Source organism: Microcaecilia unicolor, chromosome 4 (genome assembly GCF_901765095.1).
Source record: "Microcaecilia unicolor chromosome 4, aMicUni1.1, whole genome shotgun sequence".
NCBI lineage: Eukaryota > Metazoa > Chordata > Amphibia > Gymnophiona > Siphonopidae > Microcaecilia > Microcaecilia unicolor.
The window spans coordinates 215,238,561-215,257,923 of record NC_044034.1 but is presented as its reverse complement, the minus strand read 5'-3'; the positions used below and the strand labels follow the sequence as shown (position 1 = coordinate 215,257,923).

At 50.3% G+C, this 19,363-nt stretch overlaps 1 protein-coding gene across 1 annotated transcript in view; it reads left to right on the top strand.

Annotated features, from left to right (window-relative positions):
- Window positions 1–19,363, top strand: part of LOC115469000 — a 58,414-nt gene that overhangs the window by 18,805 nt on the left and 20,246 nt on the right. The window contains exons 3-4 of the mRNA XM_030201233.1: window positions 5,935–6,024; window positions 11,065–11,252. Coding sequence (XP_030057093.1) covers window positions 5,935–6,024; window positions 11,065–11,252 — 278 coding nt within the window. The remainder of the gene's footprint in view (window positions 1–5,934; window positions 6,025–11,064; window positions 11,253–19,363) is intronic.

The window sequence follows — 19,363 nt, the reverse complement described above, 5'->3', positions numbered from 1 at the left end:
TTGATTCCCAGGCCTTGGAGGACCTTGTCTCCTCCGATGTAGATGAGGGCAGCGTATCTGAGTTCTCCCAACGGTCCTTTGCGGATTCCTTGGAGGAGACGGATCCCCGCTCGGTTGGAGCGGATGACCCCTCTGCAGCGCGGCTTTTTAGCTCAGAGGATTTGCCCAACCTGTTAGTGCAGGCCATGGGCATTTTGAAGATTTCCTCTCCGGAGGACGTCTCTCCCTCAGCCCCTGTTGGCTCTGCCATTATGCTGGGGACGAAACGCCCGCCTAGAACCTTCCACGTGCATGATGCCATGCACACCTTAATTTCGGCTCAATGGGATGTCCCGGAAGCGAGCCTCAAAGTGGCTAGGGCTATGTCTCGCCTCTATCCTTTGCCTGAAAGTGAACGTGAGGCCTATCTGTGGCCTACCGTGGATTCTTTAATCGCTGCGGTGACTAAGAAAACGGCTTTGCCGGTGGAAGGTGGCACGGCCCTAAAGGACGCCCAAGACAGAAGATTGGAGGTGGCCTTAAGGTCGTCCTTTGAGGCGACTGCTTTAAGTTTGCAGGCCTCGGTTTGCGGTTCCTATGTGGCCAGGGCATGCCTGACTGTGGTGCAGCGGGCTTCCCCCTCGGATCATTCCTTGAGGGCTGATTGGCCGGCCCTGGAATCGGGCTTAGCCTATTTGGCAGACTTGCTGTATGATGTCTTGAGAGCCTCAGCTAAAGGCATGGCTCAGACAGTCTCTGCGCGGCGGTGGCTTTGGCTGAAACATTGGTCTGCTGACCACGCCTCTAAATACCGCCTGGCTAGATCGCCTTTTAAAGGCAAGCTGCTCTTTGGGGTCGAGCTGGACAAAATCGTGACCGATCTCGGCACGTCTAAGGGCAAGAAGTTACCAGAGGTCAGGGCTCGGGCTAGTACTCGTTCCGGTACCTCCAGAGGACGGTTTCAGGAAGCCCGTCGGTACCGCCCGGGCAGGTCGGGCTCCTCTGCCCCCTCTTCCTTCAAGAGGAACTTCTCCCCCAAGCAGCATTCCTTTCGCAGAGACCGCCGTCCTGGAGGTGCTCCCTCCGGTCCTCCCCCAGGGTCTCGTACCCAATGACGGGGTCTTGGTCCACGCCCCAGTGCAGATTGGAGGACGGCTGTCCTCGTTTCTGGGCGAGTGGACCACAATAACTTCAGACGCTTGGGTGCTGGAAGTCATCAGAGACGGCTACAAGCTAGAGTTCTGCCGACCCTTAAGAGACGGGTTTGTACTCTCTCCCTGCAAGTCTCCGGTCAAAGCTGTGGCAGTGCAGCAGACCTTGGACAACCTGATCCGCCTGGGTGCGGTCGTTCCGGTGCCAGAAAATCAGATTGGCAAGGGACGTTACTCCATTTACTTTGTGGTACCAAAGAAAGGAGGTTCTGTCCGGCCTATCCTCGACCTCAAAGGGGTCAATCGGGCCTTGAAAGTGCGGCACTTTCGCATGGAGACTCTCCGCTCTGTTATAGCGGCAGTGAAGGCAGGAGAGTTCTTGGCTTCCTTGGACATCAAGGAAGCGTACCTGCATATTCCCATCTGGCCTCCTCATCAACGCTTCCTGCGTTTTGCAGTCCTGGGACGACACTTCCAGTTCAGAGCCCTCCCTTTCGGGTTGGCTACTGCTCCGCGGACCTTTTCCAAAGTAATGGTGGTCATCGCGGCCTTCCTGCGAAAGGAAGGAGTACAAGTCCATCCTTATCTGGACGACTGGTTGATCCGAGCCCCCTCTTATGCAGAGTGCGGCAAAGCTGTGAACCGGGTGGTTGCTCTTTTGAGCTCCCTGGGGTGAGTCATCAACTGGGAGAAGAGCCAGCTGCGCCCGACTCAGTCCCTGGAGTATCTGGGAGTTCGATTCGACACCCAAGTGGGCAGAGTGTTTCTGCCAGACAATCGGATTGTCAAACTTCAGGCTCAGGTGGACCAGTTCCGAGTAGCCTCTCCTCTTCGGGCTTGGGACTATGTGCAGCTGTTGGGCTCTATGACGGCCACGATGGAAGTAGTGCCCTGGGCCAGGGCTCATATGAGACCACTACAACACTCTCTGTTGCAGCGCTGGACTCCGATGTCGGAGGATTATGCTGTGCGCCTTCCCTTGGACCCAGCAGTGCGCAAGGCGCTGAGCTGGTGGCTGCAGACAGACAAGTTGTCTGCAGGAATGCCTCTGGTGACCCCAGAGTGGATTGTCGTCACGACGGACGCCTCTTTGACGGGCTGGGGAGCCCACTGCTTGGGAAGGACAGCGCAGGGGCTCTGGTCTCCTGCAGAGGCAAAGTGGTCTATCAACCTCCTGGAACTCAGAGCCATTCGGTTGGCGCTTTTGGAGTTCATCCCGGTACTGGCGTTGAAGCCAGTACGGGTCCTGTCGGACAATGCCACTGCTGTGGCCTATGTCAACCGCCAGGGAGGTACCAAGAGCGCCCCTCTAGCCAAGGAGGCTATGAGTCTATGCCAGTGGGCGGAAGCGAACCTGGAACAGCTGTCAGTGGCCCACATTGCCGGAGTCATGAATGTCAAGGCGGACTTTCTCAGTCGCCATACCTTGGAGCCCGGAGAGTGGCAGCTATCTGCTCAGGCGTTCTTGGACATCACGAAGCGCTGGGCCAGCCGAGCCTAGATCTGATGGCGTCATCGGCCAATTGCCAAGTGCCGCGCTTTTTCAGCAGAGGACGGGACCCTCGATCCCTGGGAGTAGATGCTCTTCTCCAGCAGTGGCCGACACAAGAGCTTCTCTATGTGTTCCCGCCCTGGCCCATGCTGGGCAGGGTGCTAGACCGGGTGGCAAAGCATCCAGGCCGGATAATCCTGGTGGGTCCGGATTGGCCCAGACGTCCCTGGTATGCGGACTTGATCAGGCTCTCAGTCGACGATCCTCTGCGGCTGCCAGTGGAGCAGGGCCTGTTGCATCAGGGTCCCGTGGTGATGGAGGATCCCTCCCCCTTTGGTCTTACGGCCTGGCTATTGAGCGGCAGCGTCTGAGGAAGAAGGGCTTCTCAGACAAGGTCATCGCCACTATGCTGAGAGCGAGGAAGCGCTCTACTTCTACTGCTTACGCCAGGGTTTGGCGTACCTTTGCAGCGTGGTGTGAAGCAGGCTCATTTTCTCCATTCACTGCTCCAATTTCTTCAGTGTTGGCATTCCTGCAAGAAGGTCTGGAGAAAGGCCTGTCGCTCAGTTCCCTTAAAGTCCAGGTAGCGGCCCTGGCTTGCTTCAGGGGCCGCCTGAAGGGTGCTTCCCTGGCTTCGCAGCCAGATGTGGTGCGTTTTCTCAAGGGAGTTAATCACCTGCGCCCTCCTCTGCACTCGGTGGTGCCTGCGTGGAATCTCAATCTGGTGCTAAGAGCATTACAGAAGCCGCCTTTTGAACCCTTGTCGAGGGCATCTCTGAAAGACCTGATGTTGAAAGCAGTCTTTTTGGTGGCTATCACTTCAGCCAGAAGAGTTTCCGAGCTCCAGGCGCTCTCTTGTCGAGAGCCTTTTCTGCAGTTCACTGAGGCAGGAGTGACTATTCGCACAGTGCCTTCCTTCCTGCCCAAGATTGTTTCTCGCTTCCATGTGAATCAGCAGCTCTTAAATATCTGGACGTGAGACGAGTCATCATCAGATACTTGGAGGTGACCAATGATTTCCGGAAATCGGATCATCTGTTTGTCCTGTTTGCAGGTCCTCGTAAGGGTCTGCAGGCTGCTAAGCCTACAGTGGCAAGATGGGTCAAGGAAGCCATTGCAGCGGCTTATGTGGCCGCGGGGAAGGTGCCGCCTATCCAGCTGAAGGCTCATTCCACTAGAGCTCAGGCGGCCTCGATGGCAGAGGCCGGGTCCGTCTCCTTGGCAGAGATATGCAAGGCGGCAACTTGGGCATCGGCCCATACATTCTCCAAGCATTACCGCTTGACTGTGGCTGCTCGGGCGGAGGCCCGGTTTGGAGCTTCAGTGTTGCGGTCAGGGATTTCTATGTCCCGCCCTGGGTGAGTACTGCTTCGGTACATCCCACCAGTCTATGGATTGATCAGCTTGATGATATGGAAGGTAAAATTATGTATCATACCTGATAATTTTCTTTCCATTAATCATAGCTGATCAATCCATAGCCCCTCCCAGATATCTGTACTGTTTATATTCTGGTTGAATTTTAGGTTCAAGTTTAGTCTTCAGTTACTTCAGGAGGACTTCGTGTTCAAGTTTTTTCACTTGGATCCTTCAAGAGTTGAGACGAGTTTGTGTTACAGTGAGCTGCTGCATTCCTCTCCCCTCCGTTTTACGGGGCTGGATTGAGACTTAAATTCTGCCGGCACTCCCTCCCGCTTCGTGCGGCTGTAGGGCAGCTTTGTACCCCTCCCGCTTCGGCGGTGTTAGGGTCTGTCAGCTCCTCCCGCGGTTGCAGGATAAGCCAGATCCCCCCGCATCGGCGGGTGTGGTGTCCCTCCCCCGCTCCGCGGGGATGAGCTGGACGGATTCCCCTCCCCCACTTGTGTGGGGATGAGCTGGGTTAATTCCCCTCCCCCGTTTCGGCGGTGGTGAGCTGGGCAGAGTGTCCCTTTGTGGGTGTAATTCTCTAAGTGCTGAGTCCTGCGGATGGAGCTTTGATATCGACATACTGAGGAGTTTCCGGCAGCACATGACCACATATAGGGAGGCAAAAGGATTGCTCTCTATCTCCACCTGCTGGTAGATGGACACAACCCACCAGTCTATGGATTGATCAGCTATGATTAATGGAAAGAAAATTATCATGGTATGATACATAATTTTACCTTGGACTACTGTAACATAGTTTACACTGGCTTGTGTTAATTAGAATTAAAACATTTACAAACGTTGCACAATACTGCTGCCCACTTTTTATGTATCGCCAACTGGTTTGATCATTGTTCAGCTCTGCTGAAATCCCTACATTGGCTCCCAGTCCACCAGCGAATACAGTTTAAGGTCTTATGTTTAGCCTTTAAATCCTTTCACTTTGGTATTCTATTTTATTTGTTGAATATGATTCTTCCATATATTCCTTCCAGACATCTTCATTGTTTAGATTCACATCGTTTAGTTCTTCCTTCCCCTCGGAATGCTTATAATGAATCCACTAGACACTCTGCTTTTTACCTTTTAGCCCACTAGGTAATGGAATTCTTTGCCTCATACTGTTTTAGTCCCTTCAGGAAAACCTTAAAAACCTATTATTTGAGCAGCTCCTGTACCTAATTCTGGAGTTACCCAATGCAGTGTCCTGTGACAGAGTTTAGCTCCTCTTGTCTCTCCACCCCCTTTTTTCCCCCCTGTAAAGTGGTGTTTTACCATGGTTTGTTTTCTATTTTTAGTTGTTGTTTTTTTCCTGCTCTGTATGATTTTCTTTGTTATGTATGATTCGCTGTAAAATAGTCTGAGAGTTGGGCATTTTTAGAAGATTGGTATATGAGAAGCCCCCTCTAATAAGTATAACTCTGATCCCATATAAAGTCGGTCTTATTTATGGCATTCTTTTGTAGTACATAAGTATTGCCATACTGTGACAGACCAAAAGTCCATCAAGCCATCATCCTGTTTCCAACAGTGGCCAATCCAGGTCACAAATACCAGGCAAGATCTGTTATGAATGTAGTTTGTACACCGCTTTGACATCTTCTGGATGTTTTTAAATAAATGATAAACAAAATTGTTCTTTGTACCTTACCTTGTTTTTCTGACCTTAGACCGATTAGTGCTCACCATCACAGTAATTTTTGTCTGTAAATGAATAGAGATATGAAGGGTATGTTGTTTTAGTGAATGATCATCTGCTGGTTTGTATTCTAAAATATATTTCAAAATTGGTTACAGTGGATAGCTTCCTTTGTTAATATTGCATACAGATGGAACAGCAGCAGTTCACAGTGTTACACCTTCTGCTCTTGTGTCACTAGTATCAATTCTTCCTTTGCCTTTCAGGTATTATAGGGCATCAGCTGCAGAAAAGCCTAGCATTGCAAAGTTCCCTGCAACATTCATCCTTTGCCACTTGTTCTCAGTGCTGTGCAGGTAAAAACCACTATCCAGGCTCTCAACACTTCTTTTCAGAAGATAAAATACATTACTGAAGGCCAGTTAACAAAACCAACCAACCAATCAATCAACCTACCCAGACCTGGGGTCTTACATATCCAGTTTGGTTTTCAAAATACCTTTAATGATTATGCATGAAATAAATTAGTAAATAACAGGTTTCCAATGTATGCAAATATGTCTTATACATATTCGTTACAGATATCCTGAAAATGAGACCATCTTGGCGTGCCTTCAAGACAGGTGGCAGGCTGCGCCATATTCCATTGGGTGTTTGTTGCTTTGCTGAGTCTGCTCTTAAGATCAGTAACTTATCTTGAAGACAGTGGTATGATTTGCCACAGTAATGATGATCTGTCACAGATGTGGTACAGTTTTGTGGGCAAGTCTCCCGAACAACCATATTGTGATGTTATTAGGCTGAGATTTTTTTACCCTGAAAGTGGAGGTCACTTGTGGCTGTGGCCCTTACAGACAATCCCTTATTAGAGACCAGCAGTGGTGTGCTGGTAAATTTTTAACAACAGGCTCTCTCCCCGGTCCACCTCGACGCCCCCCCAAAATTGCAGAGCTGGCTATAGCCGGGGGGAGGGGGCAATGCATTACTCTCTCCAAGAAAAAAAATTAAATGATCCCAGGTTCCAATCTAATTCATGTTTAATATGGGATAAAATGCCATAAATAAGTAAATAAATATAAACTTTCAACGTTCAGCACCTGATTCTCAAAGTGGACATATTCCAAACACTATAATGAAAATAAAATTATTTTTTTCTACCTTTGTTGTCTGGTGACTTTGTTTCTCTGATCATGCTGGTCCAGTATCTGATTCTGCTGCTCTCTATCTGTTCCCTTGACTCCGTTTCCAGGGCATTCCATTTATTTCTTTTCTTTCCTCCTTTCTTCTTCATTTCTGGTCCTCCGCAGACTTGACTGTCCAGTGGATCTAGCTTCTTCCTATTTTCTCCATCCATGTGCAGTTTCTCTCCTCAATTCCTTTTCCCTCATCTAATCTCCTTCCTCTATCTTCCCTCCATGTCCAGCATTTCTTCTCTCTCCCTCCCCTCCATCCATATCCAGAATTTCTCTTCCTCTCCCCTCCATCCATGTCCTGAAACTCTCCTCTCTCCCCTGCCCCCCTCTCCCCATCCATGCCCAGCAAGTCTCTCCCCTGCCCCCCTCTCCCCATCCATGCCCAGCAAGTCTCTCCCCTGCCCCCCTCTCCCCATCCATGCCCAGCAAGTCTCTCCCCTGCCCCCCTCTTCCCATCCATACCCAGTGATTCTCCTCCCTCCCCTGCCCTTCCCTCCCGCTCCCAAACATGTCCAGCGAACGATGTCCTTCGCCCCCACCCTCCCCTCCCACTCCCATCTGTCTTTTTTAATTACCTCTGTCGAAGCCCGTGCTATTTAAAGCCCTGCTGCGTGCAGGCCGTCTCTCCAGGCTTCCCCTGCTTGCTTCGGTGATGTTCGTGCCCTTAGTCCCGCCTTCGCGGAAAAAGGAAATGACGTCAGAATGACGTCAGAAGGCGGGACTAAGGGCGCGAACGTCACCGAAGCAAGCAGGGGAAGCCTGCAGAGACGGCCTGCACGCAGCAGGGCTTTAAATAGCGGTTTCGACGGAGGTAATTTAAAAAGTTAGATGGGAGCGGGAGGGTGGGGCGAAGGACATTGTTTACATGTTTTGGAGCGGCAGGGGAGATAAGCATGGCCTGTGATGGCGCCCTCCTGCCATGCTTACCTCCCCTAATGGAGCCGGTTCGCCCCCAACAACAACCGGCTCGCAAGAGCCGCTTGTTAAATTTTGACAGCTCTTGCGAGCCGGACAGAGCCGGCTCCAGCACACCTCTGGAGACCAGTCTCCTCCTAAGTAGACAGTACTGCATTGTCCTTCCATCAACCGCATGTAAATGGACCTGATAAAATCAACACACTATATAAAAAAGAATAGTGTCCTTTCCACCTCGCTCTTTCCCCATATCTCTCTATATAAAACGCACCTCCAACGTTCTATGAAGCCTCCACAACACCCAACGTTCTAAATGCATGGTGGTGAAACCCGGAATTCGCCCATGAGTGTTAGCTCCACCCCTGCGTCAAACATCATGACGTAGAGGGCGGAGCAAAGACACTCAACCAATCACATCGCTCCGCCAACGACGTCATCACATTTGACGTGAAGGCGGGGCATCTACAAGCCAGGCAGGGGGAGGAGTAGGGAAACACGCGGAGTGTTCCCTACTCCTCTCCCTGCCTAAGAATCACCTCACAGAGCCCCCCCCCCCCCCCGCAACAACAAAGCCCCTCCGTGCAGGCGCATCACAGAAGCCCTTCCCCCGGCGCATCACCTCACAGAGCCCCCCCCCCAACAGCAAAGCCCCTCCATGCAGGCGCATCACAGAAGCCCCTCCCCCGGCGCACCAACCAAGCCCCTCCACACGATGCAACACCCAAGCTCCTACCCCCCACCCTCGGCCACATCAAACCCCTCGCCACCCGCAGCCACCAACGCTGAACGGCCGCTGCTGCTTCTCCTGTTGAGCAGCAGCGGCCTGTACAAAAAGGAAAAAACAAAATTATACAACCAGAAAAAAAGCTCCGTAGACAGCCAGCTGGCATTGGCTGTTGTCTCTGCAGCTGCTCCTCCTCTCCCCTGCACGTCACTGCCCCTGCAGGAAAACCCCGGAGGAGTGCAGCCGTGTTTCAGGTTTCAGGCACGTGTACGGCAGTGGTTGAACAAGATGTGGAACTGCAGGTAAACTGTCTTAGCATACGGAGAGCAAGGGAAGGAGAGGGTCATGGAAAAACGGGGGCGGAGCCAGCAACACAGACATACGGACTGAGCTAGGGAAGGAGAGGGTCATGGAAATCAATTCACCACACACACTCTCTGTATCTCTCAGACACACAAACACACACAGACACACTCTTCAAATCCTTCTGTCTCACTCACACACACACACTATCGTGAAAACCTTGCTAGCGCCCGTTTCATTGCCTACCGAAACGGGCTTTCTATACTAGTATTTATTATATTTTGTTAACATATCATTTGGCTCATTAAAGTGGCACATTTTGCTTATACTTGAGACATGTAAATTAACTGGGCTCTTAGATCAAATACGTTCAATGAATATTCAATATGGATATTCATGCAGCAGAGTTAGAAGAGGAGGCTGAGAACTGGGGAAGCCTGGTTAGCAGATCCCACTGTGGCTCCTTGTGACCTTGTACAAGTCATTTAGGGCCTTATTTTATAAAGGTTATGCTCTTAAATTTAGGCTCCTCAATTTATGAGTGTAATTTATGCTCCTAAATGTATGCTAAGTCTATGAGCTTAATAGACCCTAAATTAGGAGCATACATTTTGGAGCATAACCTTTTTAGAATAAGGCCCTTAAAGGGCAATTTTAGGATAGGGTGCCCGTCTCCATTTAGTAACAAAACGACTAAGCAGTATTGTGTAAGGACGTGGGTAAGTGGCATAGTGTAAATGCCAGGGAGTGTCACATAGGAAGGACATGAGCGGTGCTGTCACTTACTTGTGCAATTTACAGAATACTGTTTGTCATGTGCACCGTTGTGCATTTAGGTGCCCTCAGTTACACTGGGTGTAGAGCTGGGGGTGCTCCAGTGCTGGGGTACACTAGTACTTTATCATGAAATCTAGAATAGGTTCTCACTACGTGGCATTGGGTGCCTAAAAAGAAGTGAACACTTATAGGATTGCCTCTTTAATCCTTCATTGCCCCCTCAAGGGGCTACTATTATGTTGATTTTGTTGAAAATCACCTACAAGGTGTTCCAATCTGGCAGTATACCCAGCATTAATAAACTTGAATTGAAAGGGAAATACCTATTGTACCTGAATATAACTCATCTTGAGCTACAACTGTCAGCTGCTAGAGCTACGCTAGCTGCTCATTGGAAGTCTTCGAAAGATCCTTCTTTGATATCATGGTTGAATAAGCTGTGGTATATTTTTATTTATTTATTTTATTTTTGTTACATTTGTACCCCGCACTTTCCCACTCATGGCAGGCTCAATGCGGCTTACATATTATATACAGGTACTTATTTGTACCTGGGGCAGTGGAGGGTTAAGTGACTTGCCCAGAGTCACAAGGAGCTGCCTGTGCCTGAAGTTGTTAAATGGAAAGATTATGGGCTATCAGTCATCACACTTTCACTAAGTGGGAGAAAATTTGGGAGCCTTTTATCAGTCATTGTTCCTTTTAAGATGTGGGGATTGGAAGGGATGAGAGGAAGTTTTTTTTAGGGGGGTATAGGTATGGGTAGGGGAGTACCTTTTAACAATAAAAAAAAATGGAAGTTTCTTTTCAGGTGTATTTTGATACTTGTAAGAGATTTTCACCTTGTTCATTTTTCATGATGTTCTGTGTACCTGGAATGTGATATTATAGGGATATCCTGTATATTTGTTTATGATGCTGTATTTCTCAGCGTTTCTGTTTTTGGAAATTCTCTTATTATTCAATAAATACTTCTTTAAATTTAAAAAAAAAATGTGATAGATAGCAAGCTCTTGCTTTCCTTAATAACCATGTGTGCCTGCTGACTGGGGACAGCAGAGCAGGGATTCAGGATTTGAAATTCACATAATTGGTCCTTTCTGCTTCACCATTACCCACAGTGTTCGGTGCTGCCACCAGCCCCAACTAGAAATGTTGCAAGTCTGCTCTTCCCCCCACCTCCCCAAGCAATCACCACCTTTCTTTGCATAATTTTCAGCAATAATGAATGATGTGTAAGGTTTTTTTTTTTTGTTTAGCCATGAACAGTAGTGTTCAGTGTGTCACGGATGTGAACTTCATTTGTCTGGTGTGTCACAATGGAAGAAAGGTTGAGGACCACTGCTATAAAGGAATGAAGGCACTTATTTTTCTTTCTAGAATAGGCTTCTAAAGTGCATCTTCTGGACACCTGATTCGAGGTGCCCAGTTATAGAAATGTCTCCTTTATGCTCTGTGCTGTTTTTTTGCTGTCTGTGCTGTAGCAGGGTCCTGCCCGAATCTGATGATGAACAGGAATGAAGCTCCAGACCTGCATCCTGTAAGCGCAGCCTCCACTCCGCAGCTTCCTGTCCGGGTGCACCGCCCACTCAGCCTTTCCTTTTCTTCAGGGAGCAATGATCAGTATCAGGACTCTGAGACTCAGGCCTTGCGTAAGAGCCTACTCTCTCAGGTACAGCTTTCCCAAACCTTGATGGGCCAAACTAGAGAAGGGGTGATGTTCTGCTCCCTGCTCCTACAAGAAGGCCCTCCTTCTAGAAACAGTGTTTAAATGGGACTTAATGATGTAAAATGGTCAGGCTACAATTTCAATTATTTATCACTACTAATAGGCATCTGCAGCACTATACAGATAGTTTAGTTAAGTTTTTGATATTCCACCTTTGATAAATCAAAGCAGTTAACGAGTAGGTTAAAATCAGTGCATAAAATGAAATGAACTCCAACTAAAGTAAGAAAAGAGAGAACAGTAATAGATAGAAAATAGGGTAGAGATACGATCCAATTAAGACATATCCCTATCTTTTAGAGCGTACAATCCAATCAAGGCAAAGAGAGAGTCTATGAGAAATGCAGTAGTTAAAATTTAAAAGCAGAGTTTAACAAATGCGTGTTTAGACTGGATCTGAATCTGGTTGGAGAAGGACATGGCAAACCACAAGAAGTGAGGCAACAAAAAATGAGGTTTCCAAAGATGTAACATAACACTTCCATATCATCAAGCTGATCAATCCATAGACTGGTGGGTTGTGTCCATCTACCAGCAGGTGGAGATAGAGAGCAAACTTTTGCCTCCCTATATGTGGTCATGTGCTGCCGGAAACTCCTCAGTATGTTCTCTATCTCAGCAGGTGGTGGTCACACACAGCAGCAGCTCTGGCTAGGCCTCCAAGCCTAATTTTTAGGTTTTGTTGAGTGCCTGGGGTTGAGGGCTCTTTTGAGCAAGTGCAAACCTGGTGGTGCCAGGTCCCTCCTTTTCTCCCCCCTCCCGCTGGCTCCGTTAAAAAAAAAAATTTTAAACGTCCTTAAAGGCGTTTATTTCGACGTTTATTTAAACGTTCATTGCAGCTACTCACTGGGACACCAGTTCGTTACAGCTCGGAGCGGACAGCAGGTAATTTTTACCTTTTTATAGCGGGCAGGGGGTTCCCCGATTCTTCTCCTCGTGGCATATGGCGTCGGAGGGCGAGGGCGCAAAGGGTCGCTCCCCGGATCGCTTGAGCGCTTCTGGAGGGGATGCGGGGGTCTTACAGCCTGATTCGCCCTTGTTGGGTGACAGTTTCGTGACCGATGAATGTCCCGGTCCTTCCTCCGGCGTGGCGGTTTTTCCCGCCATAAACGCCCATCCCCCGCTCCTCGCCTCCGCCATCTTGGCCGGCCACGCGGCTCGGACGGCTTCTTCGTGGGCCGCCCTTGAGGTTGGAGACATTATTGCCATGAACGCCCTTAATTTGGGCGACGGCACAAAAGCGGCTAAAGTTAAGCGCCGTTCTTCCCGCGCGGCTCCTTCGCGGAGTGTCGCGCCGGACGCCATTTTGGATGCGCAGCATGTCTCTCCCCCGCTCTTGCGAGCGCCGGTTGAGGGTGCGTCTAGGGCTGTTGTCCAGGCTGCGGAAGTGCACAGTCTGGGGGGTTTCTCCCCCGAGTTTGTTTTGCTGCTGCATCAGGCTTTCCTCATGCAAAACGCTGCCCCTGCTCCCTCGTCTGGTAAAGAGGTTGAGGTTCCCAGAGGTAAACGCCCTCGGGTTGATTCCCAGGCCTTGGAGGAATTTGTCTCCTCCGATGTAGATGAGGGCAGCGTGTCTGAGATCTCCCAACGGTCCTTTGCGGATTCCTTGGAGGAGACGGATCCCCGCTCGGATGGAGCGGATGACCCCTCTGCAGCGCGGCTTTTTAGCCCAGAGGATTTGCCCAACCTGTTGTTACAGGCCATGGACACTTTGAAGATTTCCTCTCCGGAGGACGTCTCTCCCTCAGCCCCTGTTGGCTCTGCCATTATGCTGGGGACGAAGCGCCCGCCTAGAACCTTCCACGTGCATGATGCCATGCACACCCTAATTTCGGCTCAATGGGATGTCCCAGAAGCGAGCCTTAAAGTGGCTAGGGCTATGTCCCGCCTCTATCCTTTGGCTGTGAGTGAACGTGAGGCCTATCTGTGGCCTACCGTGGATTCTTTAATCACTGCGGTGACTAAGAAAACGGCGTTGCCGGTGGAAGGTGGCACGGCCCTAAAGGACGCCCAAGACAGAAGATTGGAGGCGGCCTTAAGGTCGTCCTTTGAGGCGGCTGCTTTAAGTTTGCAGGCCTCAGTTTGCGGCTCCTATGTGGCCAGGGCGTGCCTGACTATGGTGCAGCGGGCTTCCCCCTCGGATCATTCCTTGAGGGCTGATTGGCCGGCCCTGGAATCGGGCTTAGCCTATTTGGCAGACTTGCGGTATGATGTCTTGAGGGCCTCAGCGAAAGGCATGGCTCAGACAATCTCTGCGCGGCGGTGGCTTTGGCTGAAACATTGGTCTGCTGACCACGCCTCTAAATCCCGCCTGGCTAGGTTGCCTTTTAAAGGCAAGCTGCTCTTTGGGGTCGAGCTGGACAAAATCGTGACCGATCTCGGCACGTCTAAGGGCAAGAAATTACCAGAGGTCAGGGCTCGGGCTAGTTCTCGTCCCGGTACCTCCAGAGGACGGTTGCAGGAAGCCCGTCGGTACCGCCCTGGCAAGTCGGGTTCCTCTGCCCCCTCTTCCTTCAAGAGGAATTTCTCCCCCAAGCAGCATTCCTTTCGCAGAGACCGCCGTCCCGGAGGTGCTCCCTCCGGTCCTCCCCCAGGGTCTCGTACCCAATGACGGGGTCTTGGTCCACGCCCCAGTGCAGATTGGAGGACGGCTGTCCTCGTTTCTGGGCGAGTGGACCACAATAACTTCAGACGCGTGGGTGCTGGAAGTCATCAGAGACGGCTACAAACTAGAGTTCTGCCGACCCTTAAAAGACGGGTTTGTACTCTCTCCCTGCAAGTCTCCGGTCAAAGCTGTGGCAGTGCAGCAGACCTTGGACAATCTGATCCGCCTGGGCGCGGTCGTTCCGGTGCCAGAAAGTCAGCTTGGCAAGGGACGTTACTCCATTTACTTTGTGGTACCAAAGAAAGGAGGTTCTGTCCGGCCTATCCTCGACCTCAAAGGGGTCAATCGGGCCTTGAAAGTGCGGCACTTTCGCATGGAGACTCTCCGCTCTGTTATAGCGGCAGTGAAGGCAGGAGAGTTCCTGGCATCCTTGGACATCAAGGAAGCGTACCTGCATATTCCCATCTGGCCTCCTCATCAACGCTTTCTGCGTTTTGCAGTCCTGGGACGACACTTCCAGTTCAGAGCCCTCCCTTTCGGGTTGGCTACTGCTCCGCGGACCTTTTCCAAAGTAATGGTGGTCATCGCGGCCTTCCTACGAAAGGAAGAGGTACAAATCCATCCTTATCTGGACGACTGGTTGATCCGAGCCCCCTCTTATGCAGAGTGCAGCAAAACTGTGGACCGGGTAGTTGCTCTTTTGAGCTCCCTGGGATGGATCATCAACTGGGAGAAGAGCCAGCTGCGCCCGACTCAGTCCCTGGAGTATCTGGGAGTTCGATTCGACACCCAAGTGGGCAGAGTGTTCCTGCCAGACAATCGGATTGTCAAACTTCAGGCTCAGGTGGACCAGTTCCTAGTAGCCTCTCCCCTTCGGGCTTGGGACTATGTGCAGCTGTTGGGCTCTATGACGGCCACGATGGAAGTTGTGCCCTGGGCCAGGGCTCATATGAGACCACTTCAACACTCTTTGCTGCAGCGCTGGACTCCGATGTCGGAGGATTATGCTGTGCGCCTTCCCTTGGACCCAGCAGTGCGCAAGGCGCTGAGCTGGTGGATGCAGACAGACAAGTTGTCTGCGGGAATGCCTCTGGTGCCCCCAGAGTGGATTGTCGTCACGACGGACGCCTCGTCGGGCTGGGGAGCCCACTGCTTGGGAAGGACAGCGCAGGGGCTCTGGTCTCCTGCAGAGGCAAAGTGGTCTATCAACCTCCTGGAACTCAGAGCCATTCGGTTGGCGCTTTTGGAGTTCATCCCGGTACTGGTGTTGAAGCCTGTACGGGTCCTGTCGGACAATGCCACGGCTGTGGCCTATGTCAACCGCCAGGGAGGTACCAAGAGCGCCCCTCTAGCCAAGGAGGCTATGAATCTTTGCCAGTGGGCGGAAGCGAACCTGGAGCAGCTTTCAGCGGCCCACATTGCCGGAGTCATGAATGTCAAGGCGGACTTTCTCAGTCGCCATACCTTGGAGCCCGGAGAGTGGCAGCTATCTGCTCAGGCGTTCTTGGACATCACGAAGCGCTGGGGCCAGCCGAGCCTAGATCTGATGGCGTCATCGGCCAATTGCCAAGTGCCGCGCTTTTTCAGCAGAGGACGGGACCCTCGATCCCTGGGAGTAGATGCTCTTCTCCAACAGTGGCCGACACAAGAGCTTCTCTATGTGTTCCCGCCCTGGCCCATGCTGGGCAGGGTGCTAGACCGGGTGGCAAAGCATCCCGGCAGGGTAATCCTGGTGAGTCCGGATTGGCCCAGGCGTCCCTGGTATGCGGACTTGATCAGGCTCTCAGTCGACGATCCTCTGCGGCTGCCAGTGGAGCAGGGCCTGTTACATCAGGGTCCCGTGGTGATGGAGGTTCCCTCCCCCTTTGGTCTTACGGCCTGGCTATTGAGAGGCAGCGTCTGAGGAAGAAGGGCTTCTCAGACAAGGTCATCGCCACTATGCTGAGAGCGAGGAAGCGCTCTACTTCTACTGCTTACACCAGGGTTTGGCGTATCTTTGCAGCGTGGTGTGAAGCAGACTCACTTTCTCCCTTCACTGCTCCAATTTCTTCAGTGTTGCCGTTCCTGCAAGAAGGTCTGGAGAAAGGCCTGTCGCTCAGTTCCCTTAAAGTCCAGGTAGCGGCTCTGGCTTGCTTCAGGGGCCGCCTGAAGGGTGCTTCCCTGGCTTCGCAGCCAGATGTGGTGCGCTTTCTCAAGGGAGTTAATCACCTGCGCCCTCCTCTGCACTCAGTGGTGCCTGCGTGGAATCTCAACCTGGTACTAAGAGCATTGCAGAAGCCGCCTTTTGAACCCTTGTCGAGGGCATCTCTGAAAGACCTGACGTTGAAAGCAGTCTTTTTGGTGGCTATCACTTCAGCCAGAAGAGTTTCCGAGCTCCAGGCGCTCTCATGTCGAGAGCCTTTTCTGCAGTTCACTGAGGCAGGAGTGACTATTCGCACAGTGCCTTCCTTCCTGCCCAAGATTGTTTCTCGCTTCCATGTGAATCAGCAGCTCTGTCTCCCTTCCTTTCGTAGGGAGGACTACCCAGAGGAGTACTCTGCTCTTAAATATCTGGATGTGAGACGAGTCATCATCAGATGCTTGGAAGTGACCAATGATTTCCGGAAATCGGATCATCTGTTTGTCCTGTTTGCAGGTCCTTGTAAGGGTCTGCAGGCTGCTAAGCCTACAGTGGCAAGATGGGTCAAGGAAGCCATTGCAGCGGCTTATGTGGCCGCGGGGAAGGTGCCGCCTATCCAGCTGAAGGCTCACTCCACGAGAGCTCAGGCGGCATCGATGGCAGAGGCCGGATCCGTCTCCTTGGAAGAGATATGCAAGGCGGCAACTTGGGCTTCGGCTCATACATTCTCCAAGCATTACCGTTTGACTGTGGCTGCACGGGCGGAGGCCCGGTTTGGAGCTTCAGTGTTGAGGTCAGGGATTTCAATGTCCCGCCCTGGGTGAGTACTGCTTCGGTACATCCCACCAGTCTATGGATTGATCAGCTTGATGATATGGAAGGTAAAATTATGTATAATCATACCTGATAATTTTCTTTCCATTAATCATAGCTGATCAATCCATAGCCCCTCCCAGATATCTGTACTGTTTTTATTCTGGTTGCATTTCAGGTTCAAGTTTAGTCTTCAGTTACTTCAGAAAGACTTCGTGTTCAAGTTTTTTCACTTGGATTCTTCAAGAGTTAAGACGAGTTTGTGTTACAGTGAGCTGCTGCATTCCTCTCCCCTCCGTTTTACGGGGCTGGATTGAGACTTAAAATTCTGCCGGCACTCCCTCCCGCTTCGTGCGGCTGTAGGGCAGCTTTGTACCCCTCCCGCTTCGGCGGTGTTAGGGTCAGTCAGCTCCTCCCGCGGTTGCGGTTGCAGGATAAGCCAGATCCCCCCGCATCGGCGGGTGTGGTGTCCCTCCCCCGCTCCGCGGGGATGAGCTGGACGGATTCCCCTCCCCCACTTGTGTGGGGATGAGCTGGGTTAATTCCCCTCCCCCGTTTCGGCGGTGGTGAGCTGGGCAGAGTGTCCCTTCGTGGGTGTAATTCTCTAAGTGCTGAGTCCTGCGGATGGAGCTTTGATATCGACATACTGAGGAGTTTCCGGCAGCACATGACCACATATAGGGAGGCAAAAGTTTGCTCTCTATCTCCACCTGCTGGTAGATGGACACATCCCACCAGTCTATGGATTGATCAGCTATGATTAATGGAAAGAAAATTATCAGGTATGATTATACATAATTTTACCTTTTAATAATACTAACAAATCCTGTTCCTTTGGTTTGCTGTTGCACATTCGTGAGGATTTGGATCGCCTTCTTTTGTCTTTGGAGAAGGAGATTGAGCAGGGGCTGCCTTCCCTTCTGAGTTTTATGAAGCACATTGCTGCTGTTCTGCTTCATGTCTGAGATGCAGCCTTTGCTTTCTTTCTTCTCTAGAACTGAACTGCTTTCAGGAAACAGGTTCACTGTCCTAACATCCTGGTGTTCTAGTAGTATAGGCTTCTGCTTAAAGCCAAGCTCTGACCTCTTCCACTTATGCACTGTGTGACTCATTGCAGATCACTTTGGAGTAGAGACTTCCTCTGTGATTTATATTTAAACACTGCTGTTGTCACCGGCAATATTCCAGTACTGATAAAATACCCCCAGTAGTATCTATCTCTGATAGCTGCTTGCAGTAAGCTGTCTTTACTTGTAGACTGAATTTTATGCAGTCATTTCTATAATGCTAATTATGTATTAAAGTGAGGGTTTAAATGGAGAATTGGCCATATTCTGATTACTGGTGAGCCATCAAACTCTGAATGATTAAGCTGAAGCAACAAAAAGCATAAATAGGACAAGAAGGAAGGAAGGTGGAGGAGAGAGAGAAAGCAAGCACCTGAAAGGAAGGGGGACAGACAGAGTGAGAGCAAACTTTGAGGAAGGAGAGAGAGAATGAATGCGAGCTGAAGATGGAGGAGAGAGCCCGAGTGTTAAGGAGGGGCAAGAGTGAGAGTGAAGAGTATGAGGGAGTGAAGAGTGTGAGGGAAAGGGGAGTACAAGCAGATACCAATGAGAAGAGAGAGAGAGAAAAAACAAGAGTAAATAGTGAGGGGGAGGTGGACTGAGGAGGAAGGGGAAAGCAAGAGCAAGAAGAAGAAGGAGAGAGGATTGAGCAAGAGAGAGCAAGCAAGGGAAGAAGTGGGAAACTACAGACCGGCAAGTCTCATGTCGGTGGTAGGAAGAACAATGGAGTCGCTGCTGAAAGAATGGGTAGTTAACTTTCTAGAAGCCAATGGGTTACAGGACCCGAGGCAAAATGGCTTTACCATAGGAAGATCCTGCCAAACTAATCTTATTGAGTTTTTGATTGGGTGACCAAAGAACTGGATGAAGGATGTACGCTAGATGTAATCTACTTGGATTTCAGCAAAACCTTTTGATTACCCAAATTTCTTATCATCTACACCAGTTGTTTAGCATGTGCACTTATCTTGGGGTAGATCTTCGGTACGGTTTTCCTCCGTGCTAGTGGTGGTATGCTGAAATTTCCGGAGTAACTAATGTACATGATATCGTGCTCGTGAAGACTTTAAAATTTTTTCCATTTGAATTTCCTCTATCCGTTCTCTCCGTTTGTTCTCAATACAAGCTGTGTTTCGCAAATTGGTCGCATCATCAGGATAACTTACGATATCTGAAATGTAAATGCATATTTTCATGATATGGTCCCCTTCTATTTGTTGAACCTCTGTTTTTATATTCATATACAGTATTTCAATAATTAGCTCATTTACTATTTCTTATCCTTATTATATAGACTTTCCTTATCATATTAGTCTTAGCATATCTGGTATGGATCGTCGTTTCTACTCAAGACTAACCAAACGAAAAAACGCCAGTGCATGCGCTATTCTTTTATAGATGACGTCTGTGTTGCTCCTCCCACTCGTCTATTCTTGTAGCCATTCAGTCT